At 44.2% G+C, this 21,870-nt stretch overlaps 1 protein-coding gene and 1 long non-coding RNA gene across 3 annotated transcripts in view; one reads left to right on the top strand and one right to left on the bottom strand.

Moving 5' to 3' along the window:
• LOC142664555 (uncharacterized) overlaps positions 1 to 8,399 on the bottom strand; it is a 42,517-nt gene extending 34,118 nt beyond the window's left edge. Inside the window, exons 1-4 of one of the 2 annotated variants that reach the window (XM_075843813.1) lie at positions 8,271 to 8,356; positions 7,152 to 7,328; positions 2,237 to 2,410; positions 2,032 to 2,152 (exon numbers count right to left, since the gene is read on the bottom strand). In XM_075843813.1, the coding sequence (XP_075699928.1) occupies positions 2,032 to 2,152; positions 2,237 to 2,260 (145 nt within the window). In that variant the 5' untranslated portion in view covers positions 2,261 to 2,410; positions 7,152 to 7,328; positions 8,271 to 8,356. Of the gene's footprint in view, positions 1 to 2,031; positions 2,153 to 2,236; positions 2,411 to 7,151; positions 7,329 to 8,270 lie in introns of both variants that reach the window. The other variant, XM_075843745.1, reaches the window with a different exon arrangement.
• A 1,907-nt stretch (positions 8,400 to 10,306) lies between these two features.
• LOC142678221 (uncharacterized) overlaps positions 10,307 to 21,870 on the top strand; it is a 46,980-nt gene continuing 35,416 nt past the window's right edge. The window contains exon 1 of the long non-coding RNA XR_012852630.1: positions 10,307 to 10,717. This is a non-coding gene — a long non-coding RNA (uncharacterized LOC142678221). The remainder of the gene's footprint in view (positions 10,718 to 21,870) is intronic.

The following is a 21,870-nucleotide window of genomic DNA, read 5'->3' as shown; positions in this document are numbered from 1 at the left end:
TAAATTAAACATTTAGTGTGTGGGTGATTAAACATTGTTCAAATTTTTTTTTTTTTTTTGGCACGAGCCAGGAAATATTATAAATTATTTCTAATTTATAATACTACCCATTTTTGGTCACTAGATGGGGCTGTTCCCAAAATTGCAGCATTGCAACATTGGGTTAAAAGCCCTCGCTCTAGTGAGCTCTCAGCATCCCCCCCTCCTTTATCCTGGCTAGTGCCGGGATAAACGAGGGGTTTGAAAGGTTTAACCTCCTACACTGTGTGTCGCCATTTTTTGAGGTAACCCACAGTGTAGTAGGTTTACATACAGTAGTAAACACACACAAACACTAACATACATTGAAATCTCTTACCTGCTCCTGCCGCCGCGGCTCCCTCCGGCCCGTCCGCTCCGTTTGCTGCCGCTGTTCCATGTGCACAAGTCCGGAAGCCGCGACCGGAAGTAGTAATATTACTGTCCGGCCGCGACTTCCGGTCCACAGGAAAATGGCGCCAATTTCGAATAGGACTGTGTGGGAGCGGCGCATGCGCAGTTCCCACACAGACGCCGTACACGGCAGTCAATGGGACGGGAGCCGTTCGCAGTCCCTATGGGACTGTGGCTGCCGTATTCCATGTCTGTGTGTGTCGTTAATCGACACACACAGAAATGGAACAAAAAATGGCAGCCCCCATAGGGAAGAAAAAGTGTAAAAATAAGAAAAAGTAAAACACAAACACACAAATGAATAAAAACGTTTTTATTAAAGCACTAACATCTTTAACATATAAAAAAATTATTTGCCATGACACTGTTCCTTTAAAGTTTACAAATAAACTAAAAACAAAAGTAATATTAAATTTAAAAAAATACACATACATTAAAATAAGTCCCAATAAATAAAATACACATTCAGTATTGGCGCGGCCGTAATAACCTTCACAACAATTTTTTTGCGTCATTTATGAGGTGTACGCTGTAAAAGAAAAACTTCTTTGACTTATTAATGTGAGGCACGAGGTGTGATGAATCTAACCTCCATGTGCCTCACATTAATAGTAATTAACCCCATCATGTACCTCACACATTAACCCATTATGACTGAGAAACATGATGGGGTTAATTACTATTAATATGAGGCACATGGATGTTAAATTCATGATCACACCACGCACCTCACATCAGAAAATGGAAAACATTTATTTTTTTATTACTGTTGGCAAAGTATCGTTTTGGTATCGAAATCGCAATACTACACAAAGTATCGGTATCGAAGACCAAATTCTGGTATCGGGACAACCCTGATTTCGCTGTAACAGAAGGAAGCTTGTTCACCAAAGGCCTTGAGAGCGGTACAATAATGAATGTCTGCAGGCAACAGTGAAGCATGGTGGAGGTTTCTTGGAAGTTTGGGGCTGCATTTTAACAAATGGAGTTGGGGATTTGGTCAGGATTAATGACGTCCCCAATGCTGAGAAATACAGGCAGATAGTTATTCATCATGAAATACTATCAGGGAGATGTCTGATTGGCTCCAAATTTATTCTGCAGCAGGACAACCACCCCAAACACACAACCAATGTCATTAAGAACGATCTTCAGTGTAAAGAAGAAGAACAAGGAGCCCTGGAAGGGATGATATGGCCCCCACAGAGCCCTGATCTCAACATCATCAAGTCTGTCTGGTATTACATGAAGAGACGGAAGGATTTGAGGAAGCCTACATTCACAGATCTGTGCTTAGTTCTCCAAGATGTTTGGAACAACCTCTGTGTCGTGTTCCTTCAAAAACGGTGTGCAAGTACCTAGAAATATTAATATTGATGCTGTTTTGAAGTCAAAGGGTGGTCACACCAATTACTGAATAGATTTAGATTTCTCTTATGTTGATTTCCGTTTTTATTTTTTTTTATCAAATCAACAAAATACAAACACTTCACTTTTTGAAACCATTATTACTTTTCAGCCTTTTTCCATAACTGCCTAAAACTTTTGCACAGTACTGTTGGATTATATCTGCCTCTGTCTCACTCTGTTTCTTCTTACCTTGTGATGTGCGCGGCCGGTAGTTCATCATGGCCTCCTCGTACAGATCCTTGTGCCCTTCTAGATAATCCCACTCCTCCATGGAGAAATAGACAGAGACATCCTGACACCTTATAGGAACCTGACACACACAATGATACAGTCATTACCCAGACACCTCCAGTGCTGTTACTGTAGAATTTCCCAGCATTCCCGTCAGTGTCACCTCTCCAGTCAGCAGCTCCGTCATCTTGTAGATCAGTTCTAAGATCTTCTTCACATGTATCCGGGAGTGAGGGGGAGGCTCTGTGATGGGGCTCTGACTACTGCTCCATCCTCCTGACTCATGGATGATGGGAGTCGTACAGTCACCCGATGTCTTCTTCACTATTGTGTACGCCTGTGTATGGAGAGAGACACTTAGAGAACTGAGCACAGTATTCCCCCCTCAGTAGAAAGAGGGAGATTGTGACCCAGCTGTGTAGAGCTCTAGTGACCCCACATCTGGTAATACTGGAGACCTCACCTACAAAAAGACATTGAGAAAATAGAATGGGGCAAAAAACTACTCCTTTGAAGTCCAGACTCTCATTCCCCCTCCGAGTGGCCGTTGGCTACCCCCCCCCCCCTTGATTCCACATTTCCTTTCCTCTGATATACCCACTCTCAGCATCCCCACTGATAACCCTCATCTGCCTCCCAGTTTCCATCTTTAACCTCCTCCCTAGGCCTTTCACAACTTACTATTTCTCCTACACATGAAGACGGGCATTCAATTTATCTGGTCTACTTCCGACTCTACTCAGTATCTGACTTTATTTACTCTGCTCTCCCGCTCTCTGACCACAACCTCCTCTCCTTCACTATTAAAAGTTCTCTTCCTCCTCAAATAAATCCCCACCTAGAAGACATATAGAAATCTACATGCCATCAGCAGTCAGCAACTCACAGGTGGTCTACAGTGTCCCCTCTCTTCCCTCTCCTGTCCGGATCTAGCTGCCAAACATTACAGTGGAACTCAAAAATGCCTTGGCTAAAGCAGCCCCCTACACTCCGAACCTCCCGACATAGACGACGACAATCCTGGCACACGCCTTAATCTTGCTTTCTTTAGCGGTGCTCGAGATGTGCCAAATTTCTGTGGAGAAAATCACACGTCAGAAGACTTCCTCCATTACGATTTTATGCTCAACACTTCCAACTCTGCCCTTCACTGCGTCAAACAAGACTATTTCATCTCTCTCATCTCCACACTAGCAAATAATCCAAAACGACTCCTAAAGTAGAGAAGCCTTTCACAGATCTCAGTGCTGAAGACCTGGCCACTTATTGTAAAGTTAAAATTGGCAACGTCTGGCATGAGATTATCTCCCAGTCCCCTAGTAACATCGATCCCCTTCCCTCCCGCACTCCCTCTTCTTCACTCTCAGCATTTCACCCAATAATAGAAAGGAGTAGTCTCTAGGCTCCTCTCTTCTTCTCATCCTACTACCTGAATTAGTGATCTGTTTCCTCACACCTTGTCCAGTCCCTCTCCCAGGCTGTCACCAGACTAAAATATTTAACCTCTCTCTTACTTCAGGAATCTTTCCTTTCCTGTTTAAACATGCCGTTATAACCCCATTACTGAAAAAAACACATCTCTTGAACTGTCCTGCGCTGCTAACTAGCGACCTGTCCCTAATCTTCCCTTCATCTCCAAACTCCTGGAACGCTTGGTCTACTCTAATCTACACTACCGTTCAAAAGTTTAGGGTCACTTAGAAATTTCCTTATTTTTGAAAGAAAAGCACAGTTTTTTTCAATGAAGATAACATTAAATTAATCAGAAATACACTCTATACATTGTTAATGTGCTAAATGACTATTCTAGCTGCAAACGTCTGTTTTTTAATGCAATATCTACATAGGTGTATAGAGGCCCATTTCCAGCAACCATCACTCCAGTGTTCTAATGGTACATTGTGTTTGCTAACTGTGTTAGAAGGCTAATGGATTAGAAAACACTTGACAACCCTTGTGCAATTATGTTAGCACCGCTGTAAACAGTTTTGCTGTTTAGAGGAGCTATAAAACTGACCTTCCTTTGAGCTAGTTCAGAATCTGGAGCATTACATTTGTGGGTTCGATTAAACTCTCAAAATGGCTAGAAAAAGAGAGCTTTCATGTGAAACTCGACAGTCTATTCTTGTTCTTAGAAATGAAGGCTATTCCATGCGAGAAATTGCCAAGAAACTGAAGATTTCCTACAACGGTGTGTACTACTCCCTTCAGAGGACAGCACAAACAGGCTCTAACCAGAGTAGAAAGAGAAGTGGGAGGCCCCGCTGCACAGCTGAGCAACAAGACAAGTACATTAGAGTCTCTAGTTTGAAAAATAGATGCCTCACAGGTCCTCAACTGGCAGCTTCATTAACCCGTTAGTGACCGCCAATACGCCTTTTAACGGTGGCCACTAATGGGCTTTATTCTGATGCATATGCCTTTTTACGGCACTGCATCAGGATAAAGTAAACCGAGCAGGGAGATGTCAAATCTCCTTGCTCTCAGCTGCCAGAGGCAGCTGAGGGCTGGGGGCGTCCCTGCTCTGCCGTGTGAGAATGATATAAGTATCGATCTCACCCGTTTAACCCCTCAGATGCGGTGCACAATAGCGTGCACCGTATCTGAGTGGTTTTGGAGAGAGGGAGGGAGGTCCCTCTCTCTCCCGCCGACACGATCGCCGAGTGTCAGTGTCTTCTATGGCAGCCGGGGGCCTAATAAAGGCCCCCAGGTCTGCCTGTCATGAATGCCTGCTAGATCATGCCGGAGGCATGACCTAGCAGATGCCTGTCCGTTTTAACCGGACAGGCAGTAATACACTGCAATACAAAAGTATTGCAGTGTATTATAATAGCGATCGGAGAATCGCATATTAAAGTCCCCTAGTGGGACTAGTAAAAAAGTTAAAAAAAAGTTTAATGAAGTTAATTTAAAAAAAAATGTGAAAAAAAATGAAAAACCCAGCTTTTCCCCTTCCAAAATGCTTTACTATTAAAAAAACAAAATAAAGTAAAAAAGTTACACATATTTGGTATCGCCGCGTCCGTAACGACCCCGACTATAAAGCTCTAACATTATTTAACCCGCACGGTGAACGCCGTAAAAAATGTAATAAAAACCTATGGAAAAATTGCTGTTTTCTGTGAATCCTGACTTTAAAAAAATGTGATAAAAAGTGATCAAAAAGTCGCATCTACTCCAAAATGGTACCAATAAAAACTACAAGTCTTCCCGCAAAAAAAAAGTCCTCATACAACCGCATCGGCAAAAAAATAAAAACGTTACGGCTCTTCAAATATGGAGACACAAAAACAAATAATTTTGAAAAAAAAGCGTTTTTACTGTGTAAAAGTAGTAAAATATACAAAATATATACAAATTTGGTATTGTTGCAATCGTAACAACCCGCTGAATAAAGCCATTGTGTTATTTATATCACACGATAAATGGCATAGATTTAAGACGCGAAAAAGTGTGGCAAAATTTAAGTTTTTTTTCTATTCCCCCCCAAAAAAAGTTAATCAATAAATAATATGTCCCCCAAAATGGTGCTATTAAAAAATACAACTTGTCCTGCAAAAAACAAGACCTTATACAGCTATGTAGACGCAAAAATAAAAAAGTTATAGCTCTTGGAATGCGACGATGGAAAAACTAAAAAAATGGCTTGGTCATTAAGGTTTAAAATAGGCTGGTCATTAAGGGGTTAAATAGTACCCGCAAACCGCCAGTGTCAACGTCTACAGTGAAGAGGCGACTCCGGGATGCTGGCCTTCAGGGCAGAGTGGCAAAGAAAAAGCCATATCTGAGACTGGCTAATAAAAGGAAAAGATTAATATGGGCAAAAGCACACAGACATTGGACAGAGGAAGATTGGAAAAAAGTGTTATGGACAGACGAATCGAAGTTTGAGGTGTTTGGATCACACAGGAGAACATTTGTGAGACGCAGAATAACTGAAAAGATGCTGGAAGAGTGCCTGACGCCATCTGTCAAGCATGGTGGAGGTAATGTGATGGTCTGGTGTTGCTTTGGAGCTGGTAAAGTGGGAGATTTGTACAAGGTAAAAGGGATTTTGAATAAAGAAGGCTATCACTCCATTTTGCAACGCCATACCCTGTGGACAGCGCTTGATTGGAGCCAATTTCATCCTACAACAGGACAATGACCCAAAGCACACCTCCAAATGATGCAAGAACTATTTAGAGAAGAAGCAGGCAGCTGGTATTCTATCTATAATGGAGTGGCCAGCGCTGTCACCAGATCTCAACCCCATAGAGCTGTTGTGGGAGCAGCTTGACCGTATGGTACGCAAGAAGTGCCCATCAAGCCAATCCAACTTGTGGGAGGGCCTTCTGGAAGCATGGGGTGAAATGTATCCCGATTACCTCAGCAAATTAACAGCTAGAATGCCAAAGGTCTGCAATGCTGGAATTGCTGCAAATGGAGCATTCCAAGACGAAAGCAAAGTTTGAAGGAGAAAATTATTATTTCAAATAAAAATCATTATTTCTAACCTTGTCAATGTCTTGACTATATTTTCTAGTCATTTTGCAACTCATTTGATAAATATAAGTGTGAGTTTTCATGGAAAACACAAAATTGTCTGGGTGACCCCAAACTTTTGAACGGTACTGTATCTCTTTGCGAAAGCTCTTCTTGACTCCTTACAATCTGAACCCCAGTCTACAGAAACTGCCCTTACTAAAGTCTCAAATGATCTCCAGACATCTAAATCTAATGGCAACTACTGATTCTTCTGGATCTCTCTGCAGTCTTTAACACTGTAGACCACCAACTCCTACTCAATATGCTCCACTCTATTGGCCTTAAGAACACTGCTCGCCCTTGATTTTCTTCCTATGTCTCTGACCAATCGTTCAGTGTATCATTCGCTGGTTCTACTTCTCTTCCTGTTGCTGCTGGGTTTCCTCAGGGATCAGTCCTAGGTCCAGATCAGATGTCTCTATCATCATGTCCCCCAGTGATTGTCTGTCCGCAGTCTCTATCATGTCCTCCAGAGATGGTCTCTCAGCTCTCTCGATCTGAAACGGAATCTTTCAGAAAGTGATCGCCTTGTGTTTCCACCATCTACTAACCTCCCTAATCCTGATGTCTCCATCTCTGTGTGTGGCACTATCATAACTCCTGGGTAGCACGCCCGCTGTCTTGGGGTTATGTTGGACTCCGATCTTTCCTTTACTCCTTATATTTAATCACTTTCACGCTCCTGTCAGCTTCACCTAAAAACATCCCCAGAATCCGCCCTTTTCTTACTGTAGAAAAGACCAAAACTCTCATTGTCGCTTTGATTCACTTTCGTTTTGTCTACCGTAACTCATTACTAGTCGGTCTTCCACTCACTAAACTCTCCCCTCTCCAATCTATCGTCAATGCAACAGCCAGGCTCATCTTTCTGACCAACCGCTACACCAACGCCTCTACCCTGTGCCAGTCACTGCACTGTTTGCCCAGTCCCTTCAGAATAAAATGCACATTTATTAATCTCACCCACAAAGCTCTCCACAGCGCTGCACCTTCTTAAATCTCCTCCCTGATCTCGGTCTACCACCGTAAGCGTGTTCTATGTTCTGCCAACGACCATAGATTAACATCCTCCATAATCCGAACCTCCCACTCCCATCTCCAAGATTTTTCTCATGCTGCCACATTCCTCTGGAACGTACTACCCTACAAAATCAGATTAATTCCCAATATTTTTACTTTTTAGACCAGCCTATAATAATCTCTAATCTAACTCTTTTCCTTGGCCCCCCTTTTACATTAGTCATGAAGACTTGACCCCACCATTCAGAAGTATCCACTGCACTCCCTGCACCCTAATACACTTCATGTCTGTCATACACAGATACTGGCTGGTGACCGGCTCATGAGAAAACTTAATAGAAACAATATTGTCGGCGACTAGATGGACTATGTGCTCTCCTCCTGCCGTCATCTTCTATGTTTCTATACAGAAGTCATCCTGATCCTCCTGGTTCCACCTACTTGTCATTCTCATGGCTCTACAACATTACTATTGCTGCATTGGTGACATGACACATAACTGACCATATTGGTGGCTGAACTTCAGCTTCTTGACGTCACTTGGAAGGTCTGGACGCTGTTATACAGGACACTGGATTCTTCCTATTACTTCCTATTATGTATTGTCCTTTTCCTGTGTGTGACTTGTTCTATAATGTAGAAAAGTTTACCTCTCCGCTCAACAGGTAGATGATCTCCAAGGTGAAGTCTAATATTCTTCTGCTCATCTCATTCCTGTCCTTGTCCATCCTTGGTGGGTCATTCAGGAGAAGGAACGTTGTGGAGGAGAAGATGAGAAAACTGGGAGGATCTAGTACTGCAGACGTCTTTATGAAGAAAGGAGAAGATGGAAATCATACAGGGGACAACATCATGTGTGACATACAGAACCTCACTTATAGATCATTGAGAGAAACATCTTCTCACAGCCGTCACCACATGGAATAAAGGGGTATTCCCAACACGGACATTTCACCCCAGGATATGCCAGAAATGTCTGATAGATGCGGCTCCACCTCTGGCCGTGCTCGGCTGTTTCTGGACCTCCTATACAAGTGAATGGAGAGAGTCGTGCACATGTGTGGTCACCTCTCCATTCATTCTCCACCTGGATGCAGTCATCACCTCACCAGGAGGGTCGGGGGACCCCTGTACTCCATATAAAAATATTAAAAAATTTAAATAACTAAAGGTTCAAAAAAAACTATTTGCAAGAAATCATGTAAGCAATAAAAAAAAAATTGGTATCACCACGTCCGTAAAGTATTACTCTATCACGATATTTACTAACTGGAATAACATTGTAGGAAGAAAAAACTCACAATGCCAGAATCGCTGTTCTTTGGCCGCCTTACGTCCCAAAAAAAATGGAACAAAGTGTTCAAAAAGTCACATGACCCCTAAAATGGTACCAATAAAATCTACAGCTCGTCCCGCAAAAAACAAGCCCTCAAACCGCGCAGAAGAATAAAAACGTTATGGCTCTCAGAACAGGCGACACAAAACAATTTGTCATCGCAGCCATTTTTAGGTATTGTTCACACGGTGCTGAAAAAACAACGTGTAAACGCGTAAAAAATGCTAGCAGCGTTTTTTTACGTTTTCGGCGCGTAATTAGGAAGCCCATTGACTATGGGAATTAGGCGCATTTTTTTGGTGTGTAAAAAAACACGTCGTATCCACTACAAAGGCCTTAGTTTTCTCATTTATAATTTTCCTCCCCACATACCACTGTATGAGGGCTTTTTTTTTCTTGTGGGACAAGTTATAGTTTTAATGCCACCATTTATTATACTGGTAAACTGGAAAAAAAAACGTAATACACGGAGTGACAGAGGCGGCGCCCTCTGTAGACCGCTGCATTTAAGTGGGTTAATGTCCGGAATCTGAGTTATTGCCGATCCCAGCCGTTACAGTGGCGTGTCTCCCCTTAATATACAGTTGACATCCGCTGAGCATGGAGCGCGCTCAGTCAGTGAGTCCGCCCTATACCCTCCCTCGACCGGCGCCATATGTCAGTAAGGGGTCAATCGATCTAAAAAAATGAAACCACCAAAACTCTGGCGGAATTGCGTTTTTTGTCCCAGTACATTATACAGTTATATTAAAAACGACAACTCGTCCTGCAAAAAACCACGTCCTCATGCGGCCACGTCAATGGAAAAATAAAAAGGTTACGTCTCTTGGACGAACGAGTGCACACAAAGGGTTAAATCTTTGAGCTGCAGCTCACAGCGGACACAGCGGCATTAACCCCTTATATCACGCTCCTGGTCACCATCTTTGTGCCCGTTCGTCCTGTTTTCGGGCTGCTCTCCTCAGTCTTGGGACGTTGTAATGTAATAATATAAAGTCTTCATAGTCAATTTAAAGTTCATGACTGTATTCTGTCCAAAATTTGCAGAAAAAACTTGGAAAACTTGGCGCCAAACGTATTAGAGATTTATCAAAACTGGAGCAAAAGGAAAAGCAGAGTTGTCCAGAGCAACTAATCAGAACCGAGCTCTCATTTCTCAAAGGCCCTTTTGATAATGAAAGAAGCAATCTGATAGGTTGCTATGGGCAACCGCTCCGCTTTTGCATTTTGCTCCAATTTTGATAAATCCCCTCCCCCATCTGACCTCTATTCTCTAGGCAGCGCGCAGGACATGGGCGGAGTAATGTCCCGAACAGTAACATATCTCACCTGACCAGCAATTACCTTCTCAAGTCACCACCGCCATCATGGCTGATAACAGAGAGCACACGACCGGCGCCTGCTCTCCACCCACAATAGCTGTAGGACCTGTGATGATGTCACCACCAAGAGACCAATCATATCGCGTCCACTGCTAAGCTCCGCCCCTCATGTCACGTGATCATCACCACAGGTCTTTCATTCTCCACTGATACTGACTCCTAAACCCAGAATGTGGAGGGATTTAACCCCCTCAGTAACAGACTTGTTTTGGATGAGGAGCGCAGGAGTTTTCAGACTCTTAGGTTTCTTATTTTTCGGTGGGTGTAGCTGGAGAACAGCGGCGCCGGAGAGAGGGTCAGCCCCAGGAACAGGAACCGTCCGCAGCCTCAGTGGTGTTATGTCCCTGAGGGAAGTCTGGAGCGAAGCGCAAACACAACTGTGAGTGTCTCTGCCCGGGCGGCGTGGAATGACTCGCCAGGAGGAGTCCATTGCTCCCATCCCATCCCTCTGCGCTCATCAGTCTACACAGTCAGTGGGATTGTATAGGCCTCCCTAAGGGTATGTGCACACGATAACTGGCTTTTAGGCCGGGTTCACACAAACTATTTACGGACATAATTCGGTCGTTTTAGCCCCGAATTCCGTCCGAAAATGCGGCTCAAAAGCGTCTGCAAACATCTGCCCATTCATGTGAATGGGTCTTATGATGTTCTGTGCCGTCAGTAATTTTTTTTTACGCGCCGCTGTCAAAAGGTGGCGCGTAAAAAAGACGCCCGCGTCAAAGAAGTGCCTGTCACTTCTTCAGGCGTAAATGGAGCCGTTTTCCATTACATCTGTAATTGACGCAGCGAAAGACGCCTGCACATGCCTTTACGGCTGAAATGACGGGGCTGTTTTCTCCTGAAAACAGCACCGTAATTTCAGCCGTAACGGACGCTGCCGTGTGAACATACCCTTACGGCTGAAATTACAGACTGTTTTCAGGAGAAAACCGCTCCGTTGTTTCAGACGTAAAAGCTCCTCCTCGCATTTTGCCGCCCGTAATATTGAGCTGTCCTTCATTGAATTCAATGAAGAACGGCTCAAATTACGTCTGAAAGAAGTGTCCTGCATATAATGTATATAAGTGTCCTGCATATAATGTATATAAGTGTCCTGCATATAATGTATATAAGTGTCCCGCATATAATGTATATAAGTGTCCCGCATATAATGTATATAAGTGTCCCGCATATAATGTATATAAGTGTCCCGTATATAATGTATATGTGTCCTGCATATAATGTATATAAGTGTCCTGCATATAATGTATATAAGTGTCCTGCATATAATGTATATAAGTGTCCTGCATATAATGTATATAAGTGTCCCGCATATAATGTATATAAGTGTCCTGCATATAATGTATATAAGTGTCCCGCATATAATGTATATAAGTGTCCCGCATATAATGTATATAAGTGTCCTGCATATAATGTATATAAGTGTCCCGCATATAATGTATAGAAGTGTCCCGCATATAATGTATAGAAGTGTCCCGCATATAATGTATAAGTGTCCTGCATATAATGTATATAAGTGTCCTGCATATAATGTATATAAGTGTCCTGCATATAATGTATATAAGTGTCCTGCATATAATGTATATAAGTGTCCCGCATATAATGTATATAAGTGTCCTGCATATAATGTATATAAGTGTCCCGCATATAATGTATATAAGTGTCCTGCATATAATGTATATAAGTGTCCTGCATATAATGTATATAAGTGTCCTGCATATAATGTATATAAGTGTCCGGCACTTCTTTGACGAGGCAGTCATTTTACGCGTCGTCGTTTTACAGCTGTCAAACGACAACGCATAAATGACAGGTCGTCTGCACAATACGTCGGCAAACCCATTCAAATGAATGGGCAGATGTTTGCCGACGTATTGGAGCCGTATTTTCAGACGTAAAACGAGGCATAATACTCCTCGTGTACGTTTGAAAATAGGTCGTGTGAACTCAGCCTTAGGCCTCATGCACACTTCCATCACAGTTTTACACGGACGTTTTTGGTGCTGTTTTCTGTAGCTTTCAGAGCATAGAGAACAGTATGGCTGGATTCACACGAGCACATTACGTCCGTAAAGGACGGAACGTATTTCAACCGCAAGTCCCGGACCGAACACAGTGCAGGGAGCCGGGCACCTAGCATCATAGTTATGTACGACGCTAGGAGTCCCTGACTCTGCGTGGAACTACTGTCCCGTACTGAAAACATGATTACAGTACGGGACAGTTGTCCCGCAGCGAGGCATACATGATTATATAAATATTAATATATATATTCTATATACACACATAATGGGTCTTAGGCCACTTCAGTCTTTTTCTTCAGGGTGCTAGCCGTTTTTCTGACGGCTAGCACCCTGACCCATTCATTTCAATGGGGCCATGCACACTTCAGTTTTTTTGACGGTCCCGTTGCTCCGTTCCGATCAAAAGTAGAGCATGTCCTACTTTGGCCCAAGATTCCGTGACCGTGAGGCCCATGCAAGTCAATGGGGCCATCAAAAAAATTGAAGGCACACGGAAGGCTTCCGTGTGCGGTCCGTGTGTGACGGAGCCGTTGCCTAGCAACAGCTGGGCAGGCAGAAGTACATTACAGATACACTAATCGGCAGCCGCTTCTCTCTATCCATCACTGATAGAGAGAAGTGGCTGCTGATAAAAATAAAAAGCAGTTTGTACGTACCCGGTCGTTGTCTTGGTGACGAGTCCCTCTTCTTCCTCCAGTCCGACCTTCCTGTATGACGCAGCAGTCCATGTGGCCGCTGCAGCCTGTGATTGGCTGCAGAGGCGGTCACGTGGGATGAAGCGTCATCCCTGGAGGCCGGCCTTCTGACGTCATCCAGACTTGCGTGACCGCCACTACAGCCTGTGATTGGCTGAAGCAGTGACATGGGATGAAACGTCATCCCAGGAGGAAAGTAAGTACGAACTGATTTATTTCATTAAAATTGTATTTTGCGAGCACCGAGCATGGTCATTCTTCAGCGCTAGTCACTGTCCAGGGTGCTGAAAGAGTTACCGCCGATCAGTGCAGCCCATTAACTCTTTCAGCACCCTCTACAGTGACTAGCGCTGAACAACCCTGCTCTTTCAGCACCCTGGATAGTACCATGCTCAGAAACGGAAACACGGAGCGCACACGGAAATCACACGGCCGCTAAATCGGGCTCACGGATCCGTCAAAAACGGGCGTGAAAACGGTGATGGAAGCGTGCAGGAGGCCTTATACAAATACATATAGGTAAATATATGGACACTATGATGCTAGGAGCCCGGCTCCCTGCAGTGTGTTCGGTCCGGGACTTGCGGCTGAAATACGTTCCGTCCTTTACGGACGTAACATGCTCGTGTGAACCCAGCCTTCGAGATTATTCTGCTTGGCTTACTTTGGTTTTTTGGAGTGAAAATATGAACCTATCAGGGAGGGGGGGGGGGGGCTGTGTGATACTACCAGGGAGGGGGGGGGGGGCTGTGTGGCACTACCTGGGAGGTGGGGGCTGTGTGGCACTACCTGGGAGGTGGGGGCTGTGTGGCACTACCTGGGAGGTGGGGGCTGTGTGGCACTACCTTGGAGGGGGCGCTGTGTGGCACTACCTGGGAGGTGGGGGCTGTGTGGCACTACCGGGAAGGGGGGCTGTGTGGCACTACCAGAGAGAAGGGGCTGTGTGGCACTACCTGGGAGGGGGGCTGTGTGGCACTACCTGGGAGGGGGGCTATGTGGCACTATCTAGAGGGTGCTAAACTTATGGGGGTACAAATTGGGGGCCTAACTTTTATACGGGGGCATAAACAGGGCCTAACGTCTATATGGGGGCACAAAGTGACATTTTCTGCCATTTTACTGCCACCGTGAGTTCCCCCACAAAGGGGCCTACTAAGTCTTGTGTCGCCCAAGGACCCACATAAACCTGGAGCCGGCCCTGATACTTATCGCTCTGCCAGACGTTCCTGCGCTGGGGGCTTCGGTCATCTGTTCTGTGTGTACACCGAGTGACTGCGGAAGTGACATCACGTCGACGGTACATCACCGCCGAAGCTAATTACTGGTCGCAGCTGAACGCCGCTGAGGCTATTAATGGTGTACGGTCAACATGATGTCACCGCTATATACAAACAGAGAACAGATCTGACAGGAGCCCCCAGCGCAGGAACGACTGGGAGGAGAGGGGTAAGTATGTTATTTTTTTTATTTTAAGAAAATGTTTAATTTGTAAACCACTTTAAAGGCTATGCCCACCTTTGAAATGTTTATTTTTTTTAATAATCAGTGTTTTGTGCAACTTTCTAAATAAATACTTTTTATGAAAAACAATTTTTACTTTTTGAGATACAGCTGCTTTGTATTCTGTATACAGAACAGCCGTATCTAGCGCTGAGACCTGAATCCGTCAGGCCAGTGGGACTGACGGGTTCAGTGTCAGCAGGTCCTGTGTCTCTGGCAAGCAGGATCCACCTGTTATCGATCACATCTAAGTTATGAACCGTCGACACGCAGGACCCACTGACACTGAACCAGTCAGTCCCACTGACCTGACGGACTCGGGTCTCAGCGCTAGATACAGCTGCTCTGTATACAGAATACAAAATAGCTGTATCTCAAAAAGTAAAAATAGTTTAATAAGGCGCCGTTCACATGTGCGTCAATCCATCTGAGCTTTCCGTCAGAACGGAACCCTGTCTGAATCAATATTGTAGTCGACTGCACTTTTGATTCTATTTTTTGTGTCCATCACATGACCCTGTAACAAGCCCAGAACCTGTGTCTGCCACATGGCCCTGTAAGAAGCACCTGTGTGTCCATCACATGACCCTGTAACGAGCTCAGCACCTATTATCACATGACCCTGTAACAAACTGCACTTGTGTCCATCACATGACCATGTAACGCGCTCAGCACCTGTGTGTCCTTCACATGACCCTGTACATTATTTGAAATGAACATTTCTGCAGCGTTACACCTGACGTATGTTCCTGGGGGTTAGCTGTCGGAAACTGGGAGAGTTGCGTGACAACTCCTGTGCTAATTCCGACGGATGTAATTTTGGCTCTCTTCCCGCATTTCCAGAAGTTAATACTGTATAATTGAGAATAGGGCTGTGCAATTAATTGAAAAATAACCAAAAATCAGCGCAGCTAACCGGCGTCTTCGCATTTTGTTTTTTTCGGTTCGGTTATTACATGCCTCTGCTGTCAGTAACTGTATTCTACCCAATTAGAATCGCTAATATGTGATTAATATATCAGCTATTCTTATTGGATAGCATACAGTTACTGACTTCTGGGATAGCCAATGGCAGACCAGGCTCAATGTGACGGCATCGACGCTGCTACTCCTCCAGAACGCCGAAGGTATGGCTGCCTGGTGTGCAGGGACTATCAGTTACAGCACATTCAGGCTGGCTGCTGAGGCGCAAGCAGACCCACTAAATCAGCCGGTCGGGCCCTGCCTGCGCCAAGAGTGGTCCCCCACACAAACAGCGCACAGCAGTGCCGTAGCTGCACTATTTACAGCTAGCCCACTTTGTTTTGGTCAGCCGTTGACGCTCACCCCCCCCCCCCCCCGGTACAGTCCCCATACTTTCTGCTTGGTTTAGTCAGCCTCCTCTGCTGCTGTCGCCGCTCAACAACCCCCCGCCCCGGATGGTCTCCATGCTTTTTGCTTTGTTTACGAAGAAAAACGCATGGGGACCGTCCGGGGAGAGGGGGGGGGGGGGGTGAGCGGCGACCGCATCAGAGAGGAAGCTGACGGAACAAAGCAGGAAGTATAGGGACTGTCGGGTTGAGCGGCGACCCCAGCAGAGAGGCAGCTGATGGAACAAAGCAGGAAGTATATGGAATGTCTGGGGGGGTGAGCGGCGACCCCAGCAGAGAGGCAGCTGACATTGCGCACCGAGCACGGCCTGACCACCTCTGGCGACATACAGTATGTGAAACAGGCCTGTGATTCCTCTCTTATAAATTGCTACTCTTTAATGTTTCTATACTTTTCTTGATGCTGAAAAGAAGCCGAGCAGAAGGTCCTCAAAGATTGAGAACACACTAGTCAGGAAGAACCTGACAACGAGATGCCTCAGCTAAGTGCTAGTGGAATGGTATATTACTGTATATAATATATATACCCCCTGATCCTGCGTGCTGTATAATATATATGCTGTATGTATACCCTTTACAATTATACAGCAAAACTACAACTCATCCGTCTACCAAAAATGATGGATTTTGGAAGGCGAGGAGGAAGAATCGAAAAAGAAAAACAAGAAAATGGGTGCAGCAGAAAGGGGTTAATTAGACAGATGATCCCAATCTTAGGATACCGTGTCTCTCCAGTGGCTTCTTGTGCAGTAATCTGAGGGCTATTATTGATGTTTTTGATGCAGGACTCCCACACAGCTTTTTTGGCAACCTATTTGTAATCCTACATTAGTGATGTGAATATCTGGGACCACTTTATCTCGGATTTGCATTTGAATAGTTGCTATGCAGTTGCTGAACTTTCTTCACTAATGTACAGTAATGCAAAGTAGTAGTAAAAAGTGAACCCATTACTAATGATGTCAGGGAGCCGAGGATCAGACAAGAGCCAGGAGGGTAAGTATATGGAGGAGTTACGGGGAAAGAAGAGGAGGGGGGGGGGGAGTAGTTCAGTAAGTAAAAGTAGGAGAGCCGGTGATATACACATTGTAAAACCAGAGGAGGGGGGGCCTCTTGGAAAAAAAAAAATATTTCAAAGAGATCCCCTTCCTCTCTGGTTTTATATTCATGTGTGATGATGTCTTCTGAGCCCCTGAATCGAATCCGATCGTGTGAAACTGAAATTTTTAATAAAAGGGTTAACGAGGGCTTCGGACAGTAACCAGTTGCCCTGGAGGAGCGGTTAGTGTCTGCCTTGGGGTGACAAAAAACACCACTGGCTGACACCAAACCCAGCAGCCGGAACAGCTGATCAGTGTTTGGTCCGAGTGTCAGAACCCCACCGTTCATATACTGATGGCCTATCCTGTGGATAGGTCATCAGTATGAAAAAATAGCCCCGAATCTGGACAACTCCTTTAAGATCTCGGGCCATACATTTTGTTTTGGCCTTCCATCAGAGGTATGCATTGGGAAGACCCCGGACGTATACCTCCGACAAAAGGCTGCAACATATTCCACACTATGGCATACAGTCAAATCTGTTGCCCTGTGGAAACTGCCAAAGTCACTGTCCATATATAGACATTGATGTCAAGAGCTTCCATTGCAGCGCCCTTGGGCAGAGGAAGCATCAAGAAAGGCTTTGCCCAGGGACTCATATGGACAGTGACATCAGGCGAGTTCCTGGGCAGAGCAGGTGTTCAGGAAGCTCTAGCAACGCAGCTGCCTAATGTGTGTGTATATATATATATATATATATATATATATATATATATATATATATATATATACACACACATACATACGAAACTGGAGCTTCACGACATATACTTTTAGCACACATCTGTGACGGATGCCCAACAATGGAATTTATCACCCATAGGCTCCCATGTTAAAAACCAAATAGCGCGCGGTATGTTTTTTTTGTGGGCTTCCTCAGGATAGAACAGTGTAGTCTGCTATACTATTTTATCCTAAAAAAAAATTAATTAAGAAAATATAAACCAACCAATACCAGCCAAACGGAGGCTAAAAGGACACTCTTTTAGCCTCCATTGGGCAAATGGACCCCTATAGACACGTTTATTGTGTATATCGGGAGCTTTCCCGACATACAAGATAAACGTAGTTCATAAACGCGATGTGAAGAGGGCCTATTTCAGGTTTAGGGGTGAGTTAAGGGAGGACACATCTGTATATTTACATGAGCGGTTTATTGGACATGCAGTTAAAACCGCAATAAAAACCACAGGCGGTTTGTATGTGCGCAATGTGTTTTCTGATGTATTTTTTACCTGCACCTCATATTTTCCACAAACTTTCGCAAACGCTTGACACACTTCTTATATATCCCTTTTTCCCATCGGTTACACAATTAGGAATTATAGAGTGCATTAAATAAACCAACCCCTAAATCAATTACATTAAGCCATAAAAAGGTGGTTTGCACCCTGCACTTTTCAACTACATGTATCTCATCTATACCTTGAAATAACTCAGACATCAGATTTTTACATCTCTTTCAAACGGTGAGTCTCGCTTTGATTTAAAATATTTGTCTCTGTTTTGTACATATTACTTAAAAGCCTTCTTGTGGTCATTATATTTTTTAGACTTCTGCTTTGAATCTTTTTTTTATTTGGTTAATTCTAGGAGTCTACACTTAAAATGTGTGACTCCATGCCCTTTTTTTAAAAAATATATTTTTTCACGAAGCAAACGTAAGCATTATTAAAATTTTTGCTAATGAGAATTATTATACCATTACTGGTTATTAACCCCTACCCGCACGAGTCAGTAACTATAAGTCGTCATGGTAGGTTTCTTCCCGCACGAGGAAGTATAGTTACTGAGTCTTTCCCGATGTCGGCGGCATTGTGCACCGGTAACCGGTATGACAGCTTTCTGAGACAGCGGACACTACACTCTTGCCAGCCAGCGGTCCTTTGCTGCTGATTTAGGCAATTAACCTCTTAAATGCGGTGATTGGTTGCGATCGCCGCATTTTAGGGGTTTCTAGCACATCGGCAGACCGACAGATCGGTTTGCCGATTATTAGCATGCCAAATGAAGGCCAAACAATGGCCTCCGTGTCTGCCATGGACGGAAGCCTATCAGGACCGGCCAGATAGGCTTGCTGTCAGAGTGACAGGAAGTCACTGTCGTACCCAATATGCACACTGTTGGCGACAGTGTGCATCGGGAACCGGGAGGTCAGCTTTCCCCGACAGCTGACAATCCAGTGTTGCCGATCAGCGGCTCATCGCCGCTGATTAAGGCAATTAACCCCTTAAATTCAGCGATCTATTGCAATTGCCACATTTAGGGGGTTTGTAGCACATTGGCAGTCCCCATGGCAACCGGAGGCCAGACAACGGCCTCCGGGTCGGCCATGTATGGAAGCCTATGAGGACCATCCTCTGGCTGGTCCTCACAGGCTTGCTGACAGTTGGAATACATTACACTACCTCGGTAAAACAAAAGTCTTTTCTTTGTAAAAGTAGTAAAATATATATTTTAAAAAAACTATATAAATTTGGTATAATCGTAACGAGACGCAGAATAAAATTAAAGTTGTCCTATTTACCCCATGGTGAAAGACGTAAAAACAATACAGTACATTTTAGGGTAATTTTAAATGGTGTCAATAGAAACTACAACTCCTCCCGCAAAAAATAAGCCCTCACACCACCCTATTGACGGAAAAATAAAAAAAGTTATGGCTCTTGGAATGCGGCGAGTGAAAAACGAAAAAGCAAATAAGGATCAGTCCTGTCCTGAAAGGATTAATTAATTTCTAATAAAGACATTTATGACCACATATGGAGTATTGCCGTACTCGGGAGAAATTGCTTTTCAAATGTTGGGCGGCTTTTAATCTTATCTCTTGTGAAAATTTAAAAAAAAAAACATTTTAGTGGACAAAAATGTTTATATTAATTTTCACGGCCTAATTCCACTAAATTCTACAAGAAAACCTGTGGGGTCAAAATGCTCACTATACTCCTAGAAAAATTCCTTGAGCGGTGTAGTTTCCAAAATGTGGTCACTTTTGTGGGGTTTTCACTGTTTTGGTCCCTCCAGGGCGTTGCAAACGCGACATGGCACCGAAAACCATTCCAGAAAAATCTGCGCTCCAAAATCCAAATGGCGCTCCTTCCCTTCTGAGCACTACTGTGGGTCCAAACATCAGTTTATTACCACATATGGGGTATTTCCGTAATCAGGAGAAATTGCTTTACAAATGTTGTGGTGCTTTTTCACCTTTATTCCTTGTAAAAATGAAAAAATTCTATGTTTTAGCAGAAGAAAAGTAGATTTTCATCTTCATAGACTAAATCTCCGAAATTCTGCAAAAAAAACCCCTCAAAATGCTAACTATACCCCTACAAAAGGCCTTGAGGTTGTAGTTTACAAAATTAGGTCACTTTTGGGGGATTTCGATTGTTTAGTCACCACAAGACCTCTTCAGACCGGACATGGTGCCTAAAATATATTCCTAAAAATAGGCCCAAAATCCACTAAAAATACTGAATTGCGGTTAAGCAAAAAAGGGGGATGTCTTTATTCCCAGCCGGCTATGAAAATATATACAATGTATTAAAATATAACTTTTAATTATTATGATTAAATACACGGGTAACTGAACAAAAGAACAATGTTTAAAATTGAGCCAAAGCTCACTGACAGGGATGTATTTTGCATCAGACAGATGCAATTGGTAAACACAATGGAGTCTGTATTTGTTTGTGTGTCTCGCAGCGTCTGCAGAACACCGCGGCACACAGATCAATAGTGTCAGTAACTAACGGTCAGTGAGACATTGAATTAAAAAGTAAAGAGAAGCCCCCCCCCCCGACATGTTTCGCTGCATCCGCAGCGTCCTCAGGGGTTCAAATGGGGCAACTAACGGCGCGTGAGGAATCTGTCCCTCTTAAGCCCTCGGGCCGCCATGACAGCGGGCGTAAGATCCAATCAGAGAAGGTTATACAATCTGGCCGTCATGCGAAAGACAGGCAGGTCTATGTGCCAATCACAGCTCTCAGAAGGCTGCACCAATCCAGCCGAGGAGGCACGCGCCTGCGTGCTGTTACGGTGCAGCAGAGAGCAGAAACTAAGTACAGAAAGGCAAGGATTGCGCATGTCCCTACTCTTAAGAAATCGGAAGCAAAGAAAAGAAGGGTAAATAAAAATTATCGGTAAAAAGCCTAAGGATGTGTATGAAAGGGGAAGATCAATGCCTCTAGAAGATTAAGAGGTGCAAGTATACATTAACGTTAAATGACGCTGCGTCCCTGCTAAAAGAGTCAGATTTGTTAGAATAGGGCGGGATGGCAGTTTGAGGTGTTTGGATCACACAAAAGAACATTTGTGAGATGCAGAACAACTGAAAAGATGTTGGAAGAGTGCCTGACGCCATCTGTCAAGCATGGTGGAGGTAATGTGATGGTCTGGGGTTGCCTTGGTGCTGGTAAAGTGGGAGATTTGTACAAGGTAAAAGGGATTTTGAATAAGGAAGGCCATCACGCCATACCATACCCTGTGGACAGCGCTTGATTGGAGCCAATTTCACCCTACAACAGGACAATGACCCAAAGCACACCTCCAAATTATGCAAGAACTATTTAGGGAAGAAGCAGGCAGCTGGTATTCTATCTGTAATGGAGTGGCCAGCGCAGTCACCAGATCTCAACCCCATAGAGCTGTTGTGGGAGCAGCTTGACCGTATGGTACGCAAGAAGTGCCCATCAAGCCAATCCAACTTGTGGGAGGGCCTTCTGGAAGCATGGGGTGAAATTTCTCCCGATTACCTCAGCAAATTAACAGCTAGAATGCCAAAGGTCTGCAATGCTGTAATTGCTGCAAATGGAGCATTCTTTGACGAAAGCAAAGCTTGAA

The sequence above is a fragment of the Rhinoderma darwinii genome, chromosome 1, assembly GCF_050947455.1.
Source record: "Rhinoderma darwinii isolate aRhiDar2 chromosome 1, aRhiDar2.hap1, whole genome shotgun sequence".
Lineage (NCBI taxonomy): Eukaryota > Metazoa > Chordata > Amphibia > Anura > Rhinodermatidae > Rhinoderma > Rhinoderma darwinii.
This window is presented reverse-complemented; position numbering and strand designations above follow the sequence as displayed.